The sequence below is a fragment of the Egretta garzetta genome, unplaced genomic scaffold (assembly GCF_000687185.1).
Source record: "Egretta garzetta isolate BGI_Z169 unplaced genomic scaffold, ASM68718v1 scaffold31, whole genome shotgun sequence".
Lineage (NCBI taxonomy): Eukaryota > Metazoa > Chordata > Aves > Pelecaniformes > Ardeidae > Egretta > Egretta garzetta.
The window spans coordinates 48,984-71,706 of NW_009258663.1; the positions used below are offsets into that span (position 1 = coordinate 48,984).

The following is a 22,723-nucleotide window of genomic DNA, read 5'->3' on the forward strand; positions in this document are numbered from 1 at the left end:
GAGGCGCGGTGCGGGCAGGGCCGTGCGGTGCGGTCTGGGCTGCGCCTCTGGCGCTCGGTGCTTAATAAAAGTTATTGGGGAAAAAAAATCCCTCACGTCCATAAAACCGCGCGTCTCTGCGCAGAGAGGAGCGGGGTTTCGTGGCTGGGGTCTTAGCAGCAAGGGCGTGCTGGGTGCCCTGCTGGGTTCTGCTTCACCCCGAAGCGATGGCCGTGAGGCAGCGTGGCTTGGGAGAAAGTAGTGGGCTTCCACGGCAGCTTACGAACTGTTCGTGATCACGTTTGGTTTAGGTAAATCTTCTGCTAACACAACAAGTATCTATGAAAAAAAAGCATGTTTAACAGAATGTATTACTATTTCGAAAATTAATCAGCAAGCAGCTGCGTGATAAAAAATAGAGTACTCTTAACCTTAGATCTCAGGTCTGTAGAGACCTTAGACCTCTTAGAAAAATGTCCCATGGATGAAATTGTAAAATAATAGTTAGTCTTATAAGAGGCCAGGTGTATTAAGGAACGTACCGAAGTATGAGGGTATGTCTGGTATATCTAGAAAACAGAGTCTGGTGAAATACAGGAACTGGGTAGATGGTTTAAGCCGTGCCTAGGAAATACCTTCTCTAACTGCATTTGGGGTATTTTAAGTGGGCAGTTTCCTCGGTGAAAGTTGTCAGCCAATCTGTCATTTACCATGCTTGGATATTCAGCCTTGAACCTCCTTTAACAAGGAAGGGTGCCATGGCCGAGCCCTCTGGAAGCTCGCTGTGGGAAAATGAGCTGAAGGCTAACGACGGGTGGAAGAGCAGTTCAGGAGGGAACAGGAGTGACCCTTTGCTGTGCGCTGAGGCAGCCGTACCCCCTCAGGTGAAGCCTTGACACCCCATCTGGCTTCTACGGGCATCAGCGCTACCAGCAGAGTAGGGTTGGCCAAGTGGAAGCAGCAGCTGATCTCCGGGAAGCCAGGAGACCTCTCCTTTGCGGCCGAGGCGTAGCACGGGCACAGCGACCACCACCCTGTTCAGTCTGAGCTGACCACAAGGATTTCGGAGAGGAGGCAGATAGGCTGTGTCCCGTCACCCAAGAAGAGAAGCGGCAAGTTTTGCAGTAGTGCTTCATGTCCAGTATTTTATCCCACATTTCAGCACCCTGATCTCTGAAGTCTTGTCAGGGGAGTCAACAAGAGATGAGCCCAGATCATACTGTTCTGCCGCTGTGACGCAGCGGGGGTGGAGGAACTCTGGCATGGGGCAAAATACGCTGACTTTTCTCTTGGGGAACCTCAGTTCACCATTTACGGCCACCCATGATTAGGATCAGCAGGTATCTTGGAACATGAAACCATGGGCCAGAAGATCTCAGCAGGGCTTCCCCCATAACCGAGCAGTCTCTCAGCCCTCGCTGCGGAGCCTGTGCACCCCTTAGTACTACCTGAAGAGAAGGAAGGAATTAACAGGCAGATCTTTTCTGCAGAGAAAGGTGATTTTATTTTTTTAACACAGCAGTTTGACTGCATGGCACTGTCACGTTAAAAGTATTTATAGTTACATAAACAGCCATAGCATCCTTTATAGTAAATACATTTTTTATAAAAAAACCCCTCATATCTGCAAGGACTAATTCTACTGTAATACAAGACTCTCAGCAAATGCTGAAGTGCAATAAATTCAAAGATTGAGGAGAAGATTGTGTATGAAATTCAATTATCTGGGTCGATTGTCGGTGAGCGTTCTAGTCTTTAATTATAAAGACTTGATGAAGGGAAGACAAGTGAGTGGAAGTAGGTTTGTATTTAGTATTTGGCAGAATGTGGAGTTTAGGCAGCTGGTGTTAATTGTCGTAACTCATTGGCTGTAGCGGAGCTGACGGTTTGTGCCAGTTCAGGATCTTCCCCTATGCACGCTAATTTTAGTACCTACTTTGGTAGCTGTAATTTAGTACAACAACTGGTGGTGTCATTCCAGACGAGTTACAGCAGGGACATAAATGCTGAACATGGCTCTCTTTCCCCTCCTCTTTCCAGTTCCATTTAATATTTCGTTAAATATTTTAACATTGCGGACTGTGTTTTCCTCTCCGCAGCGCTTTGGCTGCCAGTAGCGAATTTCCAACTCTCACAATATGGTTTTCTTATATAATGGAGTCTTCCCAGCAAGTCGATCACATCGAGGAGACAGATGGTAAACGTAACTTCGGCTGTGCCGTGAAGGGCTTATTTATAACTCACGGTAGCCATAGGACAGCAGGGGGGCCTCCCGAAAGGAGAAATCACCGAGGACCGGGACGTTATTTTTAAAATCCTGGCTTCGTACCCCTATTGTAGAGAGCCGTATTCAGTTCAGGAAAACACTGGTATTTTTCTGCGTCTGGTGTCAGGATGTTAATCACTCCACTGAAAATCCAGAACTTTTATGTTTTCTAGTGAAGGGGAAATTTTGTTCTTCATGGGAGGTATTTTTATTTGGTTAAAGCTACGCAAGATTTTTTAATCAATTGAGGACGCTGACCTCTTTTCAGGAATGGAAATTAATTACATTTAAAGAGACGGATTTGGGGACTTGCGAGCCATCAGACCTTCTGCATCCCCTTAAGGGTTTTCTTTGTTCACTTTGATTATTTTACCTAAAGCAAGGGTTTAGGGAGTCTGCGTGAGAAGTTGAAGAATTGCTACGATCATAACAAATCAGGACATATCGGAGGTGGTAGCTTATCCACTTGCAGCAAACAAATCAGATGCTTGAAAACAGATTATTTTTTTTTCTTTTTACAGAGCATTTCTAACCTATTACCTAGTTTCCTACATATTATCGTGTTTGTATTAAATTATCACTTGAAACGTCTGAGAGATCGCCCTCTGCATTACAGCCAGTCAAGCCATTCTAGTAACGGCATTTTCTCTCCCATTCAATTCCAGAGGTAGGACCATTGATCAAAGGATTGAGGTTGTATTTCTCTTCTAAGAAAAATCTCGATGTGGACCTCCTTTGCAAGTGGAACTGCAGTCTAGTACTTTCAGTATAAACATTGTGACACCAGACTAACATTTTCTGAGAGACCTCCTTTAATCACAGGAAAGGTAAAATGTGGAGGAAAAAAAAATAATTAGACTAGTGTCAGGTGAATGCTAGAGTGATGAGACTGGATAGGCAAGGAAAAGCCTAGCAACATGCTCAGCTCATTTTTTGATCATGGTTATCTTTGACATTGTAATCTGGGATTTTTCTGGGTGGGAAGCTTCAATGAGGAGCTCCTACAGCTTTTCCTGAGATACGTTGATCTCAGGAAATAAAAGATGAGATGGAATCTTAAGATTGGATGGCTTCATAATAGGAGGACAGATCTCTTCTGAAGTGAGTACATACACACGTAGACTTGTGTCAAAGAATAAACATTACTTGTATTAGATGAACTCTGTGGGAAAATTCTTACTACAAAGCAAGGATATATGTATACAGCTCCAATATATAACTAGTTCCTCTCAAAAGGGAATTGGTGGGAAGCTATCTTATTTAAAACTAGCTATTGTTAGGGAATAAAATATGTCAATGTTTCTTGGGTTGGGCAGTTTATTACCACATACTTTGTGCAAAGCTCTTGGCAGGTGATGAAGGCACTGTTCTTCCACGCTTTGTAGGTGTCAAGACTTCTTGACTTAGCCACTTTGGTTTTCTCAGCAACACTGTGGATCCTCTCCTGATCATAAGTCAGATACAAAGGAGCTTCAGTCCACTGTTGTTGTTCCTGAAGCAGCGTCCACTGCCTCATGGACCCAAGCCAAAACTCAAGGAGTGCTGCTTTTTTTCCTAAAGGTACCAGATTGTCTTTATTGGAAAGTGCTCATCTGCCTTGCGGGGTGCCTGCGGCTGGGTCCTGCTGCAGTTCCTGCTCAAGGTGTAACTGCCATGGAGAGATGAAAGTGCAAACATGGGTGGTATCATGTTTAGTAGTGCCCTACTGCTTCATATCCATTATCTTTCACCATCAAAGGTAGAGGTAGGATGACTTGCAGATGCAAAATGTCTTAGAGCCAGCTGGCTAACCTTCAAGCATATTAAGAGTTAGGGATGCCAAAGAACTGGAAGGTAGCCTAAAGTAATAGTAGATATGGCAGTAATCCAAATGGCAGAAACATATCTGCTGTCTTGAGGGCCCACAACCTGTTGGACTGGCACATTTTTGGAAGTTCAGACAGCGGGAATTTGCAAGGAGAATTTCTTCCAAAATTTGCACTGTTAAAGAAAATTTCAGATTTGTTATTTGGGGGAAGGTCTCACTGCTGTCAGCAATCTTAGTGACACTGTCAAGGGGTTCAGGTAATTAGAGCTATCAGAAAAGTTGAAGACAAAGTTGATCCAAAAGCTCAAAAGCTAAATTGTGTTCTCAGACTTGTAAACATAATCTTCATCCTCCAATTCATTGCATATAATAAGCAAACCCGATTTTGGAATAGTCAGTCTTCAAATGACTTTAAGAGGAAGCTGTATAGGTAGGGTATGTTGCTGTAGTACAGGTGAGCAGTAACCTTCACTTGAGGTGTTTAGGTGAAATGGAATGCCCTGTGAAAGATCATCCCTGGGACTTACTTGTCTGCTCCAGCCCTGTATGAAGGCTAGAAGGTCTCTATGTCCCGGGCTACTTCAGTGCATGAATTGTACCAATGCGTGATGTTCCTTTGTTTTCTGGTGGGCTCCTGCATGAAAACTTTTATTCAGCTTCTGTATTTTAAGTAGAAGGCTATTGGCCACAAGGAGGGAAGAAGAAATTAAAGAGGGGAAGGGAAGGGAAGGGAAAAGGGAAGGGAAAAGGGAAGGGAAGGGAAGGGAAGGGAAGGAAAGGGAAAAGAGAAGAGAGAAGAGAAGAGAAGAGAAGAGAAGAGAAGAGAAGAGAAGAGAAGAGAAGAGAAGAGAAGAGAAGAGAAGAGAAGAGAAGAGAAGAGAGAGGAGAGAAGAGACGAGACTTCTCTAAGACCTGCTTAGAAAAATGAGGAATTCAAAAGATTTTAGCTAGTTTTAAGGTTATACTGTTCACAATGGGAATTTACTTACATGCATGAAGTAAGCTAAAGCTCACAAAGATGTGCAGACCCAACTGCATAATACACAAATGCATATTAAAAGTGTATGTGGGGACCTTGAGACCACAAGAATGCCAGTGAAGTTATCTGCCTTTCTAGACACAACAGAACTTTAACATGCTGTTGCTGATCTGGAACAGTCTAAATAGGAACTAACAGTACTTTTATGCTCACGAGTGACAAACTGAAATGCCTTGGATTCCTATCAGTCTACAAATGAGGTATTTGTCACCTCCGATTTGGGGGGGAATGACTTTCCATACTCATTTGTTGAAAGGGAACACCCAAGCATTCTCCAGCTCTGTTGGAGCTGGATTTGAAGAGTTTGGAATTTGTAAATTGGGGCAGGGATTGGTAGCTAAATGCTCGTTTCATATGTTGTGATTGCTTTCATTTGGAAAACCATCCTGAGATATCCAAGCAGCTCCTCCGATCCGTATGGCTACAGCAGCACCAATGAGCATTGATGACGTTGGTGTATTTTTGAAGAGCTTGTATGACAACAACTTTTAACGTTCATTGTTTTTTTACCACCACGTAAAATTCCCATGTTTGTAATCTGGTTTTAATTAAGAATTAGAGAACTTCAAGGTTAAGAACTACTAAGAACGTAACTTTCCGTATCATGAAATGCCCTGGCTTCGGTTCCTCTAAACCAGAAGTGAGATGCCCCTTCCAGTAGTAAGCTACTTCCCTAGCCTTTTTACTTGGGGCCTTTGAGGCCGGTTGTTTGCACTGTGTTTGGCACACTGAGTTTTAGGTTCGCCTGGGACTTGGGGCATCGGTACACTACAGACAGCAATGGCACTGGAGTCGTGTCATGATTTCTTTCCTCCCACAAGCTCTGATAGACCTGATGACTTAAGAAAAAGGGGAAAAAAAAAAAAGGAAAAGGCTTGCCCTGAATTTGAAGTGCCTTTCTGCTAGGGTCCTAATAAGCACAGTGTGATTTAAAATTTGTAACACTTTTCTCTTAAAAAATGCAGTGCAGTTGCCAGCCCGCAGTGAAGGGCCATAAACGCTTTTTCTGAGGTATGTATGTGGCTTACCTAACTCATTTCATGGTATTTAGCGCTAGTTTTCCCTAAAATAGCCCTAGGGGAAAGGAGAGCATTATTTTGTATTCCCATATTGGGTGAGGAGCTGAGAGATTTGCCGGCCTGGCTGAGGCTCAAGAGGGTTGACCCAGGCAGGAGATGCGGCCGCCCCTCTGAAACGCAGGTGGGACCCCCAGGGGCCCTGCCCCATCTGCCCTCCTGTCAGCCGGGCGAAGGCCAAGCAGCGTCTCCAGGAGGCTGCGGAGGTTTGGGCTGAGCACCCTGCAGACTTCACACAACCTGAGCTCGCTGGCTCCTACATCAGCCTGAAGCGGAGCGGCGGAGGTGCAGAGCACATTCCTTTCTGCTAGCAAGAGTATTGAGAAAAAGTTTCGTAACACCCCAGACAGGGCAGCCAGAGCTTGGCTCCAAGTTTTTGTTTTTTTTTTTTTTTAATGGAAATGAAAACCCAATATCTAGGACTATATAGAGGGGTTATGAGCATGAATAGTGAATCATAAGCTTGTTCTTTTAATTACGGTTGCATACTTAGAACCTATTCATATCTTCAGAAGCCTCAAAGGACCAAATGAAACTGTGATACATTGACTTCATGCAAACTCATTTACAGGACGATGGTTAAAGCACCATTTAAATGAGGGAAAAAAAAGAAAAGGGAACATAACTACAACTGTTTCTTTCAGGTAGAAACCGAAAGCGATCTTAAACGTACCAGGTGCAGAGCACAATACGGTAGCCATGAATGACATTGCACAGAAAACTGAGGTATGTACCGATTTTAAAGTCATCAAAGTAATGTAGTAATTTACAACTGATGCTTGCAAAAAGAGTAATTATACAAACAATTATACTGGAAGGCTGCTGGTATTGCTGTTACTTTAAGACAATGGAAGAGCACTTGAAAGTAGCTTAAGGAAACGATACGATTTGATGGAATCTGTGAAATACGTTCTTACTGTTATTAAAAAAAGCGTGAAGGAGGAAGACAAAGGCAACAGAATATGAAGAAACTTTAAATGCTGGGGGGAAATTCAGGGCAACATTCACATCTAATTCTAAAATGTGAATATTAGGCTACTTCAAATATTTCTTCTGCATAGACTCACTGAACAACAGGAACAAAACCTATTGGTTTGGGTGGAGAATATGAAACACGGAATGCTTTTGGCCCATTTTCTCAGCATTCCTGTACTGGGAGCATTCCTGTAGTCCCTGCAGTAAAAAGAGAGAAAACTTCAGGCTAGTTCTGAAAAGCAGGAGCTTCTCTCTCTGTTTGGACACGCACGGAGTCAGCACTGGCAAAGAAGTGCCCAGTAGCTGTGTCAGAGTCCTGCAAGCCCAGCGATCTTGAGACTTTATAACATATAATCACTGCACTGCTGAGTTTCTCTAAATATTAAAAAAGTAAGTATATATACTGCATTAGAAGTTCTAATTGAACAGATATAATACCGTTTATTTAAAAAGCATATAGCCGTTGAAGTGTTGCAGAAGAAAACATACATATCGTATTGTATGTCTGTGCCTTTATAGCTGTTTTAAATGCTGGGGTAGAGAGGCTCTTGGGTGACTGCTTATGATTCAAAGCAACCATACAAGTCTGTATCTAATTTTTAAGGCCACAGTAATTGAAAATGTACAGTCACATAGCTCATATACTTAGTTATGCAGCTATTCATTACAATTACTTATAGCCTAAGTTTAATACAATGCTAAATGTTGTTCTGGGTATTTTTGTATTTATTACTATTTATGAACAAATACAGCGATGCTTAATAGACGATGGCTAGCGGCACCCAGTTCATAATCCCAAATGTACTTCTGTTTTATGTTCATTCGTTCTTTCTAATCCAGTCTATCAGAATATTTCTCTCCATCTGTTTCAACTTTCTTTTTCTTATCTTCATTTCTTCTATATCTTCACCAAGATTCTGCTTTCTTCATCTAAACCCGTCCAAAAATCCTATGTGCCCAAGCTTCACAAGGGTGATGTAAAGGATAAATTTGAAGCTATGCAGAAAGCAAGGGAAGAAAGAAATCAAAGGAGATCTAGAGATGAAAAGCAAAGAAGAAAAGAACAATATGTTAGAGAGAGAGAATGGAACAGGAGAAAGCAGGAGGTTATTTTCTTTGCAAATATTTTGTGTTATTTTAATATTCAACATTATATGTGAAAATCTTTTTCACATTATTTTAAGACAATAATATTGGGATTGTATTTAAGGTGTAAAGACAGTCTACTTTCTGTGTTTCATCAACTAGATGAAAGAACTGCTTGGATCTGATGAAGATGATGATGCAAAATCATCTAAAATAGAAAAAGGTTATGTTCCAAAGCTAATAGGTAAGAGAGGCTTGATTTTAAAGGCCACATAATTCACTAGGTAAGCGTTAGATGGAGCTACTCAACCATGTATTTCACATTCACAGGAACCGTGAAAGGCAAGTTTGCGGAAATGGAGAAGCAAAGGCAAGAAGAAGAAAGAAAAAGGATGGAAGAAGAAAGAAAGCGCAGAATTGAACAAGATATGATTGAGAAAAGAAAGATTCAAAGAGAATTAGCAAAAAAAGCGCAGGAGGTATGTTCAGCTGATCACAATAGTCAGCATATAATTGTGAACAACACAAGAAAAAAAGTTTTGTATTGGTCAAGAAGACTTGATCTTGAGGTTTCCGATAGTGGTGATTTACGTGGGAGATGCTCAGTGGGATGGAAGCGGGGAATAATGTTCAGAGAATCTTCATCTTCACTTCTTTACGGTGACAGTTTTTTTAAGCACTGAACATGAGTTGCAGGGGAAACCAGGCAGGCATAAACCTGGCAGGAATGTGAATCGGGCACAAGTTTTGGTGTCATGCGCATACAGGAGTTTATAGAATTTACAAATGCTTTTTATATTTTGCCAAGCCTTATTTTAGGCAATTTTTGCTTACACATTAGTGAATACAGTTCAGTGATAGATGAACTAAGGCAAGTAAGAAGAAATTAGGAAAATGCCATTGGCAGGCAAAAATGAGAAAATACTAATGTAGGAAAACTCGTAAATCATGAAGGTTCAGATCATGTTTTATTCCTTCGCTACTTTGTGAGTCTTTATTGCTTACCTATGTGAACAGACTCCAACTTCTGTTGATGCCAACAAGGCAAATTTCGTCTTTTGTAGAATTTTGCACTGGGGTATCATATTTAATTCTTTTTGTAAGTTTTCTTCAGTGCTGCAAATACTGCAGTGAGAGTGAACATCTAAATGACAGACTAGAACCAGAAGTGAATTTTTATTTAACCCAAATGTAGTAGTACTTAATTTAGGTTTGTTTTTATTGCAAGAAAAGAAAAACAGTGCTATAGGAGGAGTCAGTGTTCAACAAGGACTTGGGTAGTATTTTCTACTAAGACGGTTAAAGATGGTTAAAACGGGACTTTTCACTGACAATGTATCGCGTATATTTAATCTACTCTGAAAGGCAGAAGTATGTACCGTGTAGAATTTTAGAAAGTACGCCAGTTTTAGACAGTAACATATAATGACACCATATGAAGCCAATTCAGCAATAGTTTTTTTGTAGGAGCTGAGGGGACGACAGTGTCACTTGAATCAGAAATAATCAATGAGCTTGCTTTAGCTTTTTTCTTTTTACACAATTCTGGAATGCTTAAATGAAGACCGGACATCTAAAGTACTCTTCTCAGTTCATCACTGAAGTGTTAAGAATGCTTTAGCATCCTTTCTGTGTGATGTTTTATGTCACGTTCCCTCTTCCTCAACGAGCTAACCTACCTGAAGTATTCCAGCAAAGGTTCAATCATTACCAGCTCTGTGACTTTAAGTGCTACATACATATCACTGATACAAAAAGAATTTCCAGTTCTATGTTTGCAAATCTAAGGCAAAGAGCCAAAGTAATGTAATCATATGAAATTCTCATTTAATAGATTGATGACTTTAACAATACGGGAACTGAATCAGCAGCAGAGGTAATCAGATTTTTTTAAAGAAATGTTCACCTACATTTTTATTCACTTTGTCTTATTATTGTAATTTGGGCTGGGGAAATGTAGAAAAGGGCACACAAATACCTAACTAAAATTCAACCAAGAAGCTAACAAATTTTTAAAGTGTATGGAATTATGTGTCTATAGTTGAAGTGCATTTATTTAAGTTTGAAATAGAGTCTGTACTGTGAATACTTTGTGGTTAGTTAAAAACATCTAAAATGTAAATATGCGAAGCCACCAGAATGATTTGAGGTATACTGGCAATCATACTCTTTAAGTCCTCTCACTTTGGAAAGTATGATCTTAAAAGCTCTTTGCCTTAAAGTTGAAATTAAAAGGGGATTCTATCAATATATAGGGGTTTGAACACCTTACTCTGATACTTTTTTTTTTTTTTAAATTGACTAATTTACTGCATGGGTTTGGGTTTTAAGTGTTCCAAATCAATGTTTCATTTCAAAAAGCGAGGTCCAAAGGTCCTGTTGTCTTTCACTAACACAAGAAAAATCACTTTCCTACTACAGTTTTGGAAAGACAAACAAACTTGTATTCAAAATTTCACCTGCTCTTCTCCAAACCATGAATATTTATAACTAACAGTTAATGAAAATATGTAAAGAAATTAAGGTGTTTGCCAGCTGTTATGTTTAAAACGTAATTCAGGCTTGATGCTCTTCAGATATTACAAGAAAACTAGTGACTGCCTCAGGCAGATGGGCTCATTCTTGTTAATACACAATACAAGGAATTCTTTTGGAAGCTTTGGTACACAAAGGTAAAACCAGCAGTTTCATTAAGAAATGAGTTTATCTAGAAGTCAAGCTTTATGAAAATATAATATATCTTTTTGGACAGGAAGGGGATGATTCACTGCTAGTTACAGTAGTGCCTGTAAAACCCATCAAAACACCTGGGAAGATGAAAGTAAACTTTGAGAACTCAGGAAAGGAGAAAGCAGAACAAAGCAAGAGACAGGATGAAGAAATGAAGCTAAAAGATGAGGAACAAAACCAATTCCTTAAGGAAACCAAGTGCTTTTCATTTGTCATGGTAAACCACTCATCTAAAAATACCTAAGAAATAAACATCCATTATTTAAGATATAACTATTTCATTTTTCTTACACAGGGTAAAAATGAAGACGGTGAGACACAAGAGCCTCTGTCTCCTGGTAAGCTGAAAGTGACGTTTGAAGAACTTGAAAGACAAAGACAGGAAAATCAGAGGCGGCAAGCAGAGGAAGAAGCCAGACAGCGTTTAGAAGAGGAAAAACGTGCCTTTGAAGAAGCCAGACAGCAAATGGTAAATACATGTTTTGGTCATGCTGTTACAGAATTTTCACATAGGATACGCTTTCACGTTCTTTCCTGTATGTGATTCTTCTTTTTCTCTTATTCCTTAACTATATTTCAAGCTGTTGTCTGAAAATTGCAACACCATTAATTTTTGAAAGGTTTTTGACCTTCGTTCTAACTCAGTAACCACACTGGCATAACACTTTAGACGTTCTTTTAGTAAAACCAGGAAACTTGTGTTTTAAGTTTGCCAGCAATCTTAGCAGTTTTTAGATCTACAGTTTGTAGTACCTTAAGCTGTAAGTTCTCAGGAAGCTAAGTAGTTGTCTGGTTTGTTCTTAAATAGTGCTTCAGATGTTTCAGTAACTAGTTTTTGATGAAAACATTCTGTAGTAACAGAATGCTAGTTCTTATTCTCATCTTTATTTATAAATACGATAGAGAAATACATCAATTACAACTTTCCTTTTACAAAGAAAGGGAAAAGACAGGTCAGCTCTCTTGTATGTATTGGCATAAAAACCAATATACTAGAAATTACTAAACTAAGCTCCAAATGGTCAGAAATGTAGCTCACAATTTCTGTGTTACTTGCAAAATTGGCTCCATATGTGTTCCTTACCATAAGGCAGACTTACTCTAGATCAACTATAAACAGACCTCACTATAGTTTGTTCTTTGATCATACTAAAGGAATCATACACTTAGATATACCAGATAGGTTACTTCTATCTTTCCTCACTTTACTATCTTCCATTTCCAAAAGCATTTTTTTAAGTTCTGTATTTAAATATCTTTCCCCTGTACAATCACGATTATTATGACTTTGTTAATTCACATACAAAGAAGATGAATGAGAAATGAGATTTTAATCTTCCATGGAGTTTACTAACTTAAAAAAAGTATAATTGTGAACAGATGTTCTTGGACAAACAGCTCAAGATCACTATGTTTACTGTATTTAAAAAACATTCAAGAAATTTATATTCTCCAAGAAAAAAACCCAACAAACCCACAACACAGAACCTCCAGAAAGCTGAAACACTGAAATTCCCAACTGGTGCAAATTGAGAAGGTTCTGGGTTTAGGCAGATACCCAAATTGTAGTTTACTTCTCCAGCCACACCTCCAATAAATCACTGAACTTAATGAAGTCACTAGCCATTCTAACTGAAGGTTTGTTCACATCTCCCACCCTTACATGTGTCCATTTATGAACCAAGAAATATAAAGTAATTTACAATTCTCTACTTCAAAAGAAATTTTCTACCATGCAGTTTTATCTGACACCAGTGGTTGTCACAATTTGTCAAAAGTTTTCTTAAAGGAAGAGTTCTGCAGTTAATTTCCTTCAGTTCTTTCCTTTTTCCCTGGATTCCAAATCAAAGATTTCTGTAATTCCCATAACTGGCTACCCCACGTACCAGTCCCAGGGCTGCTTGCAGTCTACAGAAATCTGGAATATCAATGCTCTGACAGTTCCCAGTCAGGTTGCTCCATTAACGAATAAGCACTCTGAGATGTCTTCTGAAGACGGTTTGTTCTTTTGGTCTTGATTGCAGTTTGCAAACCACAGGCTTCTGTTAGCAGGTAAGTGTTCACGAGAGACAAGCAATACCGAAGAGATCAGAGTATCTCAATTCCCTTTCTTCAGTGATGATTAAATGTCTAAAACAAAAAGAAACAAAACTCTCAGTCTGGAGTAATAGCAAAGTGTTAATTGATTTAGTTTTGCTATAAGACTCTACAGCATTTTTTTAACTGGTAAGTGCATTGGTGAAAACAATTTATATGCAAACAAAAAGACTTGATGGTGTAAAGGTCTATGGAAGCGATGCAAAGAAAGCGAATAGGGAGTGATTTACAGTAAAGGATCTGACCCCGAGACCATAGAATATGTACTTAATCGTTCAGCCTTTTCCTGATAATGCATTGTTCTTCAAATTACACACTCAACAGTTTTTTAAAAATTATACCAGCTACATATAGGATACTGAAGTAAGTTTTTCTTCTCCCTCCCTGTCTAAAACGAAGATTAAAATGTTTCTTATAAGAATCAAACTCTGGATAAATTTTTTTTTTCCCCAGGAGAAAAAAAACATTTATAAAAGATGGGAAAGGAATTAGTAGAGTATTTATTTACTATAAAGAATATTTTTGTATTTGGATAAATCCTTTCTGTTTTTTCTTCTCCCTCTTCTCTGAAGATAAATGAAGGTGGTGATGAAGAATCTGAAAATTCTGCTAAAGAATTCCGTCCTGGCAAACTCAGACTCAGTTTTGAGGAGATAGAAAGACAGAGGAGAGAAGAGGAAAAGAGGAAAGCAGAAGAAGATGCAAGACGACGCATAGAAGAGGAGAAAAGAGCATTTGCTGAAGCGAGGAAGAACATGGTATGGCATTTTTGTTCAGTATATAGTTTAATTTTTACCCAAGTCTCCGATGAACTAGAAAGCAGCTCTGGGAAAAAGCTTTAAATACAGCTAGGAATGTGTGCTTCAACTCCTTTGTTAATTAGTTCACCTCACTACTTAGTAGAAGGTAGGGGGGTAAACTAATAGAGTTCGTTTACCAAAAATCATCACAGAACAATCCCTCCTCACAGCAAGCCTAGAAAGGATTTCAAATAATTTAGTCAAAGGCAGATATTGTGTCCAGTGGGTATTATTATGCTGGATGCAACCATCTTGGAATGCAAAATGTTTTCACAAGGAAGGTTTTTTGGGGTTTTTTTTGAGGGGGGAGAGAGCAATTCCTTTTACTTCTCCAAGTTAATCTCCCTGCCTTTACAGGGTGTCCACCAATCTGCTCTGACTTGCTAAAGAATAACTAATGACATACTAGAACATTGCTCACTACAAGTACAAGCTTCATAGTCATCTATGGCCCCTTAGGAAGGAAAAAAATAAGAAGACTGAAGCCAGCTAATTGATAGTTTTGTTGTATTTCAGTGCTTGTTCAGAGAAACAGGAAAAGTAACTCGTGGCATTTACCATCAGAACAACTTGCAATATGGAACTTCCTTAGACAAATACAGATCTCTCTCCTATGCAATGACATCTAAAATTTAGTATTATACTGAAGACAAATTTTCAGGGACCTAGGGCTGACATACTGATGCTACCTGAAAGCAGAAAAAGAGGCCTGGTTTCAGAGGGTGGCAACGATATTATTTATAAAACAGAACTAGCATGGAGCTTTTCACTGTATTATTCATGCTTATTCCAACAGCTTCAAGTTTCAGCAGGCTTTTGGGGACAAGCCAGCCACTTACTGGTGGATGTTAGGAAACACAGTATTAAATTACACAACTACCAGCTAAAACTAAGTATTGTTGGTTTTGATAGGAAGGGCAAGACATGCTGTACAGAACTGGGGAATAACCCGCCCAGCTGGCAGCATCTTCCTACATTCCCCTCTGTGGTTTTATTGGGAAAGACCAACTGCATGCCTAATAAAATCTTCACCATTCAAAGCAATGCTTTTTAGAAAAATTGAAGGGGTGTGTGACTGCTAATATTGCTAGCAGGGCTCCCTCTACGTGAAAATTGGGCCAAAGACAAGATTTCTACACTGAAAGACTACCCAGAGAAACTACAATGTCAATTTTTATTTGATATTGTTCTGGCATAAGCAAATATGGAAAACAGTGTCTGTCCGTACCTCCAAAGAGAGAAAACAGAAGCTAAAGTCACTAGAGAGAGAGAAAAAAAAAAGAAAAAAAAAAAAAAGAGTGCTGCTGGACTTCTGCCATACAATTTTTATAAAAAGCCAGCAGACAGATAAAGGAAAGCAAAGAAAGTATGTGCTGTCCTCTGCTTTTTTCCTCCTTTCTTGAGAACCTCTCTTTTTTTTGCCTCAGTGTAGCAAGAACCTAAGCTCAAGTGTCTGGGCAAGAAAAATCTCACCGATTAAACAGGGTTTAATCCATTAGATGCAGCACGGAGTCTATGATTGCACTGTAACAGCAAACAGTGAAGACGTTCAATAATTTTAAAAAGTAACTGAAAATGTATTTTCAGCATATTCATGTGTGAAAATTTTCTGTTAAATTAGCCTCCTGAATACGAACTCCACGTGATCTATTACTTGTAACAGAAAATACAGGCCTGCGCTTTACCTTTTTTCCACAGCTACACAACGTAGCAGCAATGCAGCTGTGCTTTTAAACATTTTAAGAACATCAGTAATCTCTTTCAGTAGTAAAACCTCGCATTCAACTCTTACTTAAGCATTTAAATTAAGTAGCTATTTTAGAACCTTTCCCATGTTTATTAATTTTAATTCAGTTTTGAAAAAATACACAGAAGTAGTAATATTATTGCTGGAAACCACAAACAACACCACCACTTCCAAAAGGAAGGCTCGCCCTGGCTCACATTTGCTTGTGCTGCATTTCTACTTCCACGCTTCCCACCATCAACGCGATCACTTTCAGACTGAAGCATTCATCTTTCATCCCAGTCAGTCTCTTTCCATTAGAGACCACATAAAGAACCTGTCTTAGCACAAATAAAACCAAGTTCTACTTCGTAGCAGTCACTGTTCGCCCACTGAAAATTGGTTGACTGTGCTGCAAACTGTAGTTACGACACACTGTTTCTCCCTACCATCTGTTCCCACTTTGCAGGAAAAAAAAAAGGTATGGTCTCACTTCACAAAATAGGGCTAAAATATTCACTGAACTAACCACGAGGGTTTTGTGCATCACACAATTCAGCTGAATTTTTTCCTGTGGGTTTTTTTTTTTTTTTTTTAACCAGAAATGAGTTGGCTTGCTGTCTTTTCCTAACTTACTGATTCAAAAATACAGAGCAGACAGCTGCTAGTGCTTGCTCATATGCACAGCTTTTACAGTTTACACATACATGCTTTGGTAAATTTTGAATTAATGCTGCTTCTATTCACTTAGCTCTGTATCTCCTTGGAGTGATGAGCCAATGCATCACAAGCAAGAGACTTTCCCATTTCTTTGCTAATTCAGCCGTGGTTAGCCTCTGAAAACTATGTGGCTATGCATTGTTTTCATTAAAGGAAATAGTTTAGAGTCTTGTTTTTTGACTCTACAATTTCAACAAATATGCTCATATTATGCAAAACGAATGAAGAATGGAAGGAATGGCGGGGCTGAAGTCCAACTGTAAGTTTACTCAGAGGGAAAATCTGAAGGAAATCTATAGTGAATAGCAGTATTTGAGTGGGGTTGGCCCCAAAAAAATACTGTAAGAGCTGTGAGAAAAAGGATACGGGCAAAGTAGGTCAAGACAGGTACGAACTACGATGGCACAAACAGCAGTTACAGTGGCAGTAAGTAGCAAGGGTGAGAAAAGGGAGTGCCAAAAAATCTTGTAAAAATATGTTTATTTTCTGTTTCCTTATAAAGCTAGTCAAAACACTTTCCCAAATTAAAGTTTTGCTCCTTTAATTCTTCCTAGCATTTGACTGATTGCTACTGTTGGAAATGCCTGCACTTTAAGGCACATTGGGCTCTTCAATGTTTGCCACAAGGCTCTTCAAACATGCGAAGATATGCGAAAAAGTGCCTGAAGCCATACCACCACACAGTTCTAGATCAGTATCTGACCTCATCTCACACATTTATCTACAGAATGTTCCTGCCGAGACAATCTCTGTTAATCAATTTACATAGCTATGTGCACCAACATACTTTTATTGAGAAGTTACTTTACAATCTTCCTGCTCTAAGCCATGCCATGCTACCTGGCCATTTTTGTAGCATATAGCTTCATATTTTAGTAATGCTTTGCTTCAACAAATTCAGTCTGATAAAATACTCACTCTTACACGTCCTGCTTTTGGAAGTAATGAAAATCGACTTTCCTAAGCCCTACCATCTTATGAATTAATCTACAAAAGGAGCACACCACTCATGAATGACCATCACAGCCCAACGCTGCTCTGAAGCCCAAGAATAGGACAGGGAAAGGAGGAAACCTTTGCTGTTGGGTTGTACAAAGCAATGAACTGGCAACATAGCTTAGTATCATTAATTTGTGAACAAGAAGAGTTTCTTGTAGAAAATTCTGTTCAGTCATCCTTACTGGGAATACTAATATTGCTTAAGAACGGGAATATAACTCATTTTACTTAGAAGAAAGATTACAGGTATAGGTACTTCAGCATGAAGAGCAACGATACTTAAAGCACAAGCACTTTGTCTAACAATTGTCAGTGAAGTAAACAGGGATGAATTGTTTCAGGTCCCAAAGCTGCCTTCAGAGGACATCCCCTCCACCATCTTGCAAAAAAGTCCGCATTGTAATAAACACCTTCATTATAGAAGCTTAGCATTGCAATAATAGAGAGCTAAAGTCAAATACAAACCCCCACCAAACACACTCCCTCCCAAAACATTAGAGGAATACCCACATCTTGCTGTACAGCAGTGGATGTGGCAAAAGGCTTGGTTATCGTTAGTGTCTGAGCAACGCTGTGATTTCATCACAGGTACCTTCATTAATGCTCTGAATTTCCAGCAGGTGCTGGATGATGAATCACCAGAAATGTTTAAAACATTTTCTCAAGAATCTCTCGTGCCTGGTAAACTGGAAATTAATTTTGAGGAATTGCTGAGACAAAAAATGGAAGAAGAAAAGAGACGCACAGAAGAAGAGCGCAGGCAAAAGTTGGAAATGGAAAAGCAAGAATTTCAGCAGTTAAGACAAGAAATGGGAGAGGTTTGTATATTGAAGGAAATGTTAAGCATGCTCTGCATAAAAATGTAATAGATCATTGCAGTTAATTACTAAAATCTGTAACATTGTATATAAGACAACACTTTTTTTATCACTGATCTACCAGGAAAATGGTTTTAACCCTTTGCCACCCTTCAAGTAAAAGCACAATTTCAAATTTGCAATTTTATTTTACAGTCACTTCTGACCATTTTATGGTATTATTAAAATGATTATGTAATATTTACGATATTGGGAGAACAGAAACATCTAGTTCCCAAATGAATATACAAAAATGAACATAGGAAAGAGCAAAATTCTTACTTTTCCTCAAGGGAACACCGTGTTAACTAATTAGGAAAGAATTACAGTGGCCTCAACTTATTTCTAATCCGTGTATCAAGGGTTGAAAACTGTCACAGCTGATTTTAAAAATCACACACAAAATTTGCTGTGCATACCAGATGTCTAGAACATCATGTTCATGAACTTCACACTTCAATTTGATTTGGTTGCGGGTGGCAATTCTTTATTACTCCCTTCTGAATGTAGAGGACTACATTTATTTAATTCATTATTTTGTTGTTAAGTGAAGCTAGAGTGAGTAATAAAGGCTCTAGCTTGCGAACCTTTCCAGTAAATTTTATATATACATCCTGGGGAAGAAGGGGGAGACAGGGTGTCCAACTAAAATGCACATACATCTTCACTGTCAGCCAGAGGTCATAAAAGGAGGGAGCAAAATACCAGCAATTACAGCTTTAGATGTTGTTTGACTATGGGATCCAGAACTGCCATTTCTTTTCCAGCCATGACATCCTGAGATCTCATTTGCTTTTTGCCAAATTAAAAAAAAAAAAAAAAGTAATAATTTTCTGTTTAACAAAGTAGCTGTGTTTTAGAAAATTATTTCATATGAATTACAAGTATGTCAGAAAGGTAACATACACATCCAGGATAACCAAGTGTTTTTGTATCGCTAGGTGGTCTGGTTTTCTGAGTCTGTAGTGTGTGTCTGTTCTGTAATCCTTGAACAAAGGGTAGTTCAAGCAAGATATTTTAAAATCTGTATCTAGTTTAGACGCAATACAAATGCCATAATCCTAAGAATAGCGAGGAAAAAAAAGAAATCCTGATTTCAAGTAACTCAGAGAAGCGTTCAAGTGTATTAAGTTACATCTATCTGTGGGGAGAACAGGTAGTAAACGTAACTAGGGCGTTTTCCATCTTAAACGTTCTGCAATTTCTGAACAGCTGGAAGAAGAGTCTGAAACTTTTGAGCTAAGCAAAGAATATGAAGAATTAATAAAGCTAAAAAGAAGCGGTTCTATTCAGGCCAAGAACCTAAAAAGCAAGTTTGAAAAAATAGGACAATTGTCTCAAGAAGAAATACAGAAGAAGATAGAAGAAGAGCGAGCTAAGAGAAGAGCAATGGATGAAGAAATAAGAGAAAGGGAAGCTGAAAAGTTTCAGGAGGTAAGTTGCATTCTGCGTATGTTAATGATATACTTCACTAGCACGCTAATGGTCCAGGACTGGACAGTGCTGCTGCTCTCAGCAAAGTTTGCTGTATTTCCAAAATTACTGTCTCCCTTCTTTCCTGTTCCCTCCTGGGGATGCATGAGGAAGTCTCACCTCAGCATCCCTACAGGAAACAGCACCAGTTTATTATCAATCATCTGGTCAAAGCACAGATCTATTACTCTACTCAAAGTCCTCAATTCAGCATCTTAACAACCTGAAACCGGCCAGCCTGAGGGCTTGAAACATTAGTATTTGAGAATGAATCTATTAATCATCACATGAACTGCTTCTCCTTCTGAACTCTAGTTCATTCTCCACTGTATGAATTAAAAAAACGCACCAAACCCAAACAATACCATTTGAAGATCAAGTCTTTTTAGCGTCTTTGCTCATTTCTCGGGGTAGCAGAGAAGGACACCTACTGATCTACGCTTCAGGCTGGAACCTCTCTCAGTTTTTCAGGGGGGGAAAACAAGAAATGAGGCTATCAGTCAAACCAATAAATCAACACTATGCTCTGTGACCCAAAACGCCACCGTGAGCTTTCACGACATAATCATGTGGTGGTGCAGGAAATGTACCAGCAGTAAGCCTGATCTGAGCCTCATTCCGGGGCTCCTACCCATGGCAGTCGCTTCAGCATCAGCTCAAAGCCTGCCTTTTATTTTTGACCTTCTAATTTAATGACCAACACAGGGTCAACCTGCATTAGGTGTTGAAGCTACCATAGCATCACGGCATGAAAAGCCACGTCACTAAGGATTTACCCTTGCCCCAAGAAATTGTACAACTTCTATATGAAAATAAATCTTTAGGGAGTATTTTTCTATCTAACATTTCTGAAATTACTTTTGCAAGTATTTTGCCCTATCCCTGAGATAAACTATTGCGAGACTTGATCTTAAAACACAACATTAAACCAACCTCTGAGAGAAACAGGACTCTGGGTGGCTTTGCTCAGTTAAGAGCTACTGCTCAACAAAACCAGGTTTATTATCATACACATTTACAAGGTAGTGAGTTAAGTCCTGTTTAATTTTTTTTCCCCCCCAAGGACGATGAGGTAGATGTGAGACCAGCCAAGAAGTCTGAGGCTCCATTTACTCATAAAGTGAACATGAAGGCCCGTTTTGAGCAGATGGCAAGAGCGAGGGAAGAAGAGGAGCAGAGGAGAATTGAAGAACAGAAATTACTACGCATGCAGTTTGAACAAAAAGAAATTGATGCAGCGTTACAGAAGGTATAAGTTACAAAGTACCTTTTTTCAGCCCTAAGTGTCATTTAACTTAGCTTCTGATTACCACTGATGGCAACAGTGCCAGAGGGATGAAAGACACATTAGACTTGTTTTAACAGCTGCTGTGAATTGCTGCAGTAATGTAAAACAGCTTTTGGTGTTTTCACATATTCTTGAAGAGCATGAGATACTGCAAAGGAAGTATCCTTCAAATAGTATCTACATTCCTGCCTGTATTTTACCCCAAGACTCCAGCCTCATTAAAACCCATTTTACTGCCCATTCCATATCCAGATTCAGTGCACTGTATTGTCTAAGGGGGACAGAAACGTCGTAACTTTTCTGTAATCGAATATGTATCACTAGCAGCCATACCACTATTGCCACTTTAAATGTTCTAAATTGACTTATTTTAAAACAGAAAAGGGAAGAGGAAGAAGAAGAAGAGGGAAGCATTATTAATGGTTCTACTTGTGAAGATGAGGAGGATCAAGCTCGATCTGGAGCCCCCTGGTTCAAGAAGTCACTGAAAAACACATCAGTTGTTGATGGCGAGCCAGTGAGATTTACAGTTAAAATTACCGGAGAACCAAAACCTGAAGTTACATGGTGGTTTGAGGGGGAAATGTTGCAGGACTCTGAGGACTATCAATATATCGAAAGAGGAGAAACCTATTGCCTTTACTTGCCAGAAACCTTCCCAGAAGATGAAGGGGAATATATGTGTAAAGCGGTCAACAACAGAGGCACATCTGCTAGCACCTGTATTCTCACCATTGAAAGTAAGAGTTAGCATTTTAGTTCGATTAATTCTCAAATATTCTTCCTACATCTTTCCTATTATCAAAATCTAACTATCTGTTTCTCTTAACCCTTTTATTTTCTAGCTGATGACTACTAATGCTCTACTTTAGCTGGAATCTTTCTTCCCCTCAAAACTTTCTTGTTGCATCATCTCTTTCTCTGATGGGGCCAACTAAAGAAAGCAAGGGTATGCATTGATTTGTCATTCCTGCATCAGATAAGAATAATCTTCAAATTGTGAGAGCATCCAGGTTCCTTGCACAATACAAAAAATAGTATTAAATGCTAAAGAGAAGGAATCAATGTATGAAAGATCAACTAAAGGAAAAAGCTGAATTATACTAGCGCTCCCACATTTGAAGACCGACTGTTGTGTAATACTATAAAGCTAAGTACACAATCTGGAAACTTGTGTAGTAGTGTAAATCTATTGGTATATTTTGCATGAACACCAAATATTTAAGCTGCTTTACTTTATCCCAGAGGTATTGAACTGGCAAAAGGAAATACTTATGGATGATTTTCGAAAACCCCAGTGTACTATTTTTAAAGAATAAAAGATTACATAACTGCTCACTTTTGTTTTGTTCCGAAGAGCATTAGTTCTTTTGTTTTAAAATGGGCTTGCATTTAAACTGTTATGCTCTTGCCAACCTATGCAGTTGATAACTCAAAAGTAAAAACAACCTCAGTAAGGCTTGTAGCAGTCTTTACTTGTAAAACCTCTGATTTTTTCATTGCTTAAATGATACAGGAACAGCTGGTGACAAAATACAAGCCTATCATAGCTAAGTTGATAGGAAGCAAGCTTTAAGAAAAGTATTTTCTGAAAGTGCCTAACTTCTCAATCTTTGTTCTCTCTTAATGCAATAAATGTACTGTTGCATCTCTAAACATTGTCTTCTTAAGGCTACTGTACTATTTTTCTCTAAGACCTCTTGATATCAACACTACTGTCATTGTGCTAACACCATCTGAATTGTTCAGCTTAGCTTAAGCTTCTGTAGGAGTAATTTTACAAGCAATGCTCACATTTTAAAGAA

At 39.0% G+C, this 22,723-nt stretch overlaps 2 protein-coding genes across 14 annotated transcripts in view; one reads left to right on the plus strand and one right to left on the minus strand.

Annotated features, from left to right (window-relative positions):
- Window positions 1-2,599: 2,599 nt before the first annotated feature.
- The window catches only part of FUBP1 (far upstream element binding protein 1), a 44,332-nt gene continuing 24,208 nt past the window's right edge, over window positions 2,600-22,723 (minus strand). For 11 of the 13 annotated variants that reach the window (XR_004843286.1, XR_004843284.1, XR_004843283.1 and 8 more), the window contains one exon: window positions 12,565-13,088. Coding sequence is in view for 5 of the 13 variants with exons in the window: in XM_035903903.1 (XP_035759796.1) it covers window positions 13,071-13,088 (18 nt within the window). In the remaining 8 variants the exon portion in view is untranslated. Of the gene's footprint in view, window positions 4,226-12,564; window positions 13,089-22,723 lie in introns of those variants that run through there. The other 2 variants (XR_004843282.1, XR_004843285.1) reach the window with 2 other exon arrangements.
- On the plus strand, window positions 16,129-20,245 carry NEXN (nexilin F-actin binding protein). The gene is made up of 2 exons (XM_035903911.1): window positions 16,129-18,118; window positions 19,370-20,245. Exons 1-2 carry the CDS (start codon window positions 17,831-17,833, stop codon window positions 19,847-19,849), a joined length of 768 nt encoding a protein of 255 aa, XP_035759804.1. The 5' UTR covers window positions 16,129-17,830; the 3' UTR covers window positions 19,850-20,245.

What these genes read in the sequence shown, in the direction of transcription:
- NEXN (XM_035903911.1), top strand. Translation starts at nt 17,831, where the DNA reads ATGTGGCAAAAGGCTTGGTTATCGTTAGTGTCTGAGCAACGCTGTGAT. An exon ending in TAAGACAAGAAATGGGAGAG is followed by an intron (nt 18,119 to 19,369) that starts GTTTGTATATTG and finishes ATTTCTGAACAG; the next exon opens with CTGGAAGAAGAGTCTGAAAC.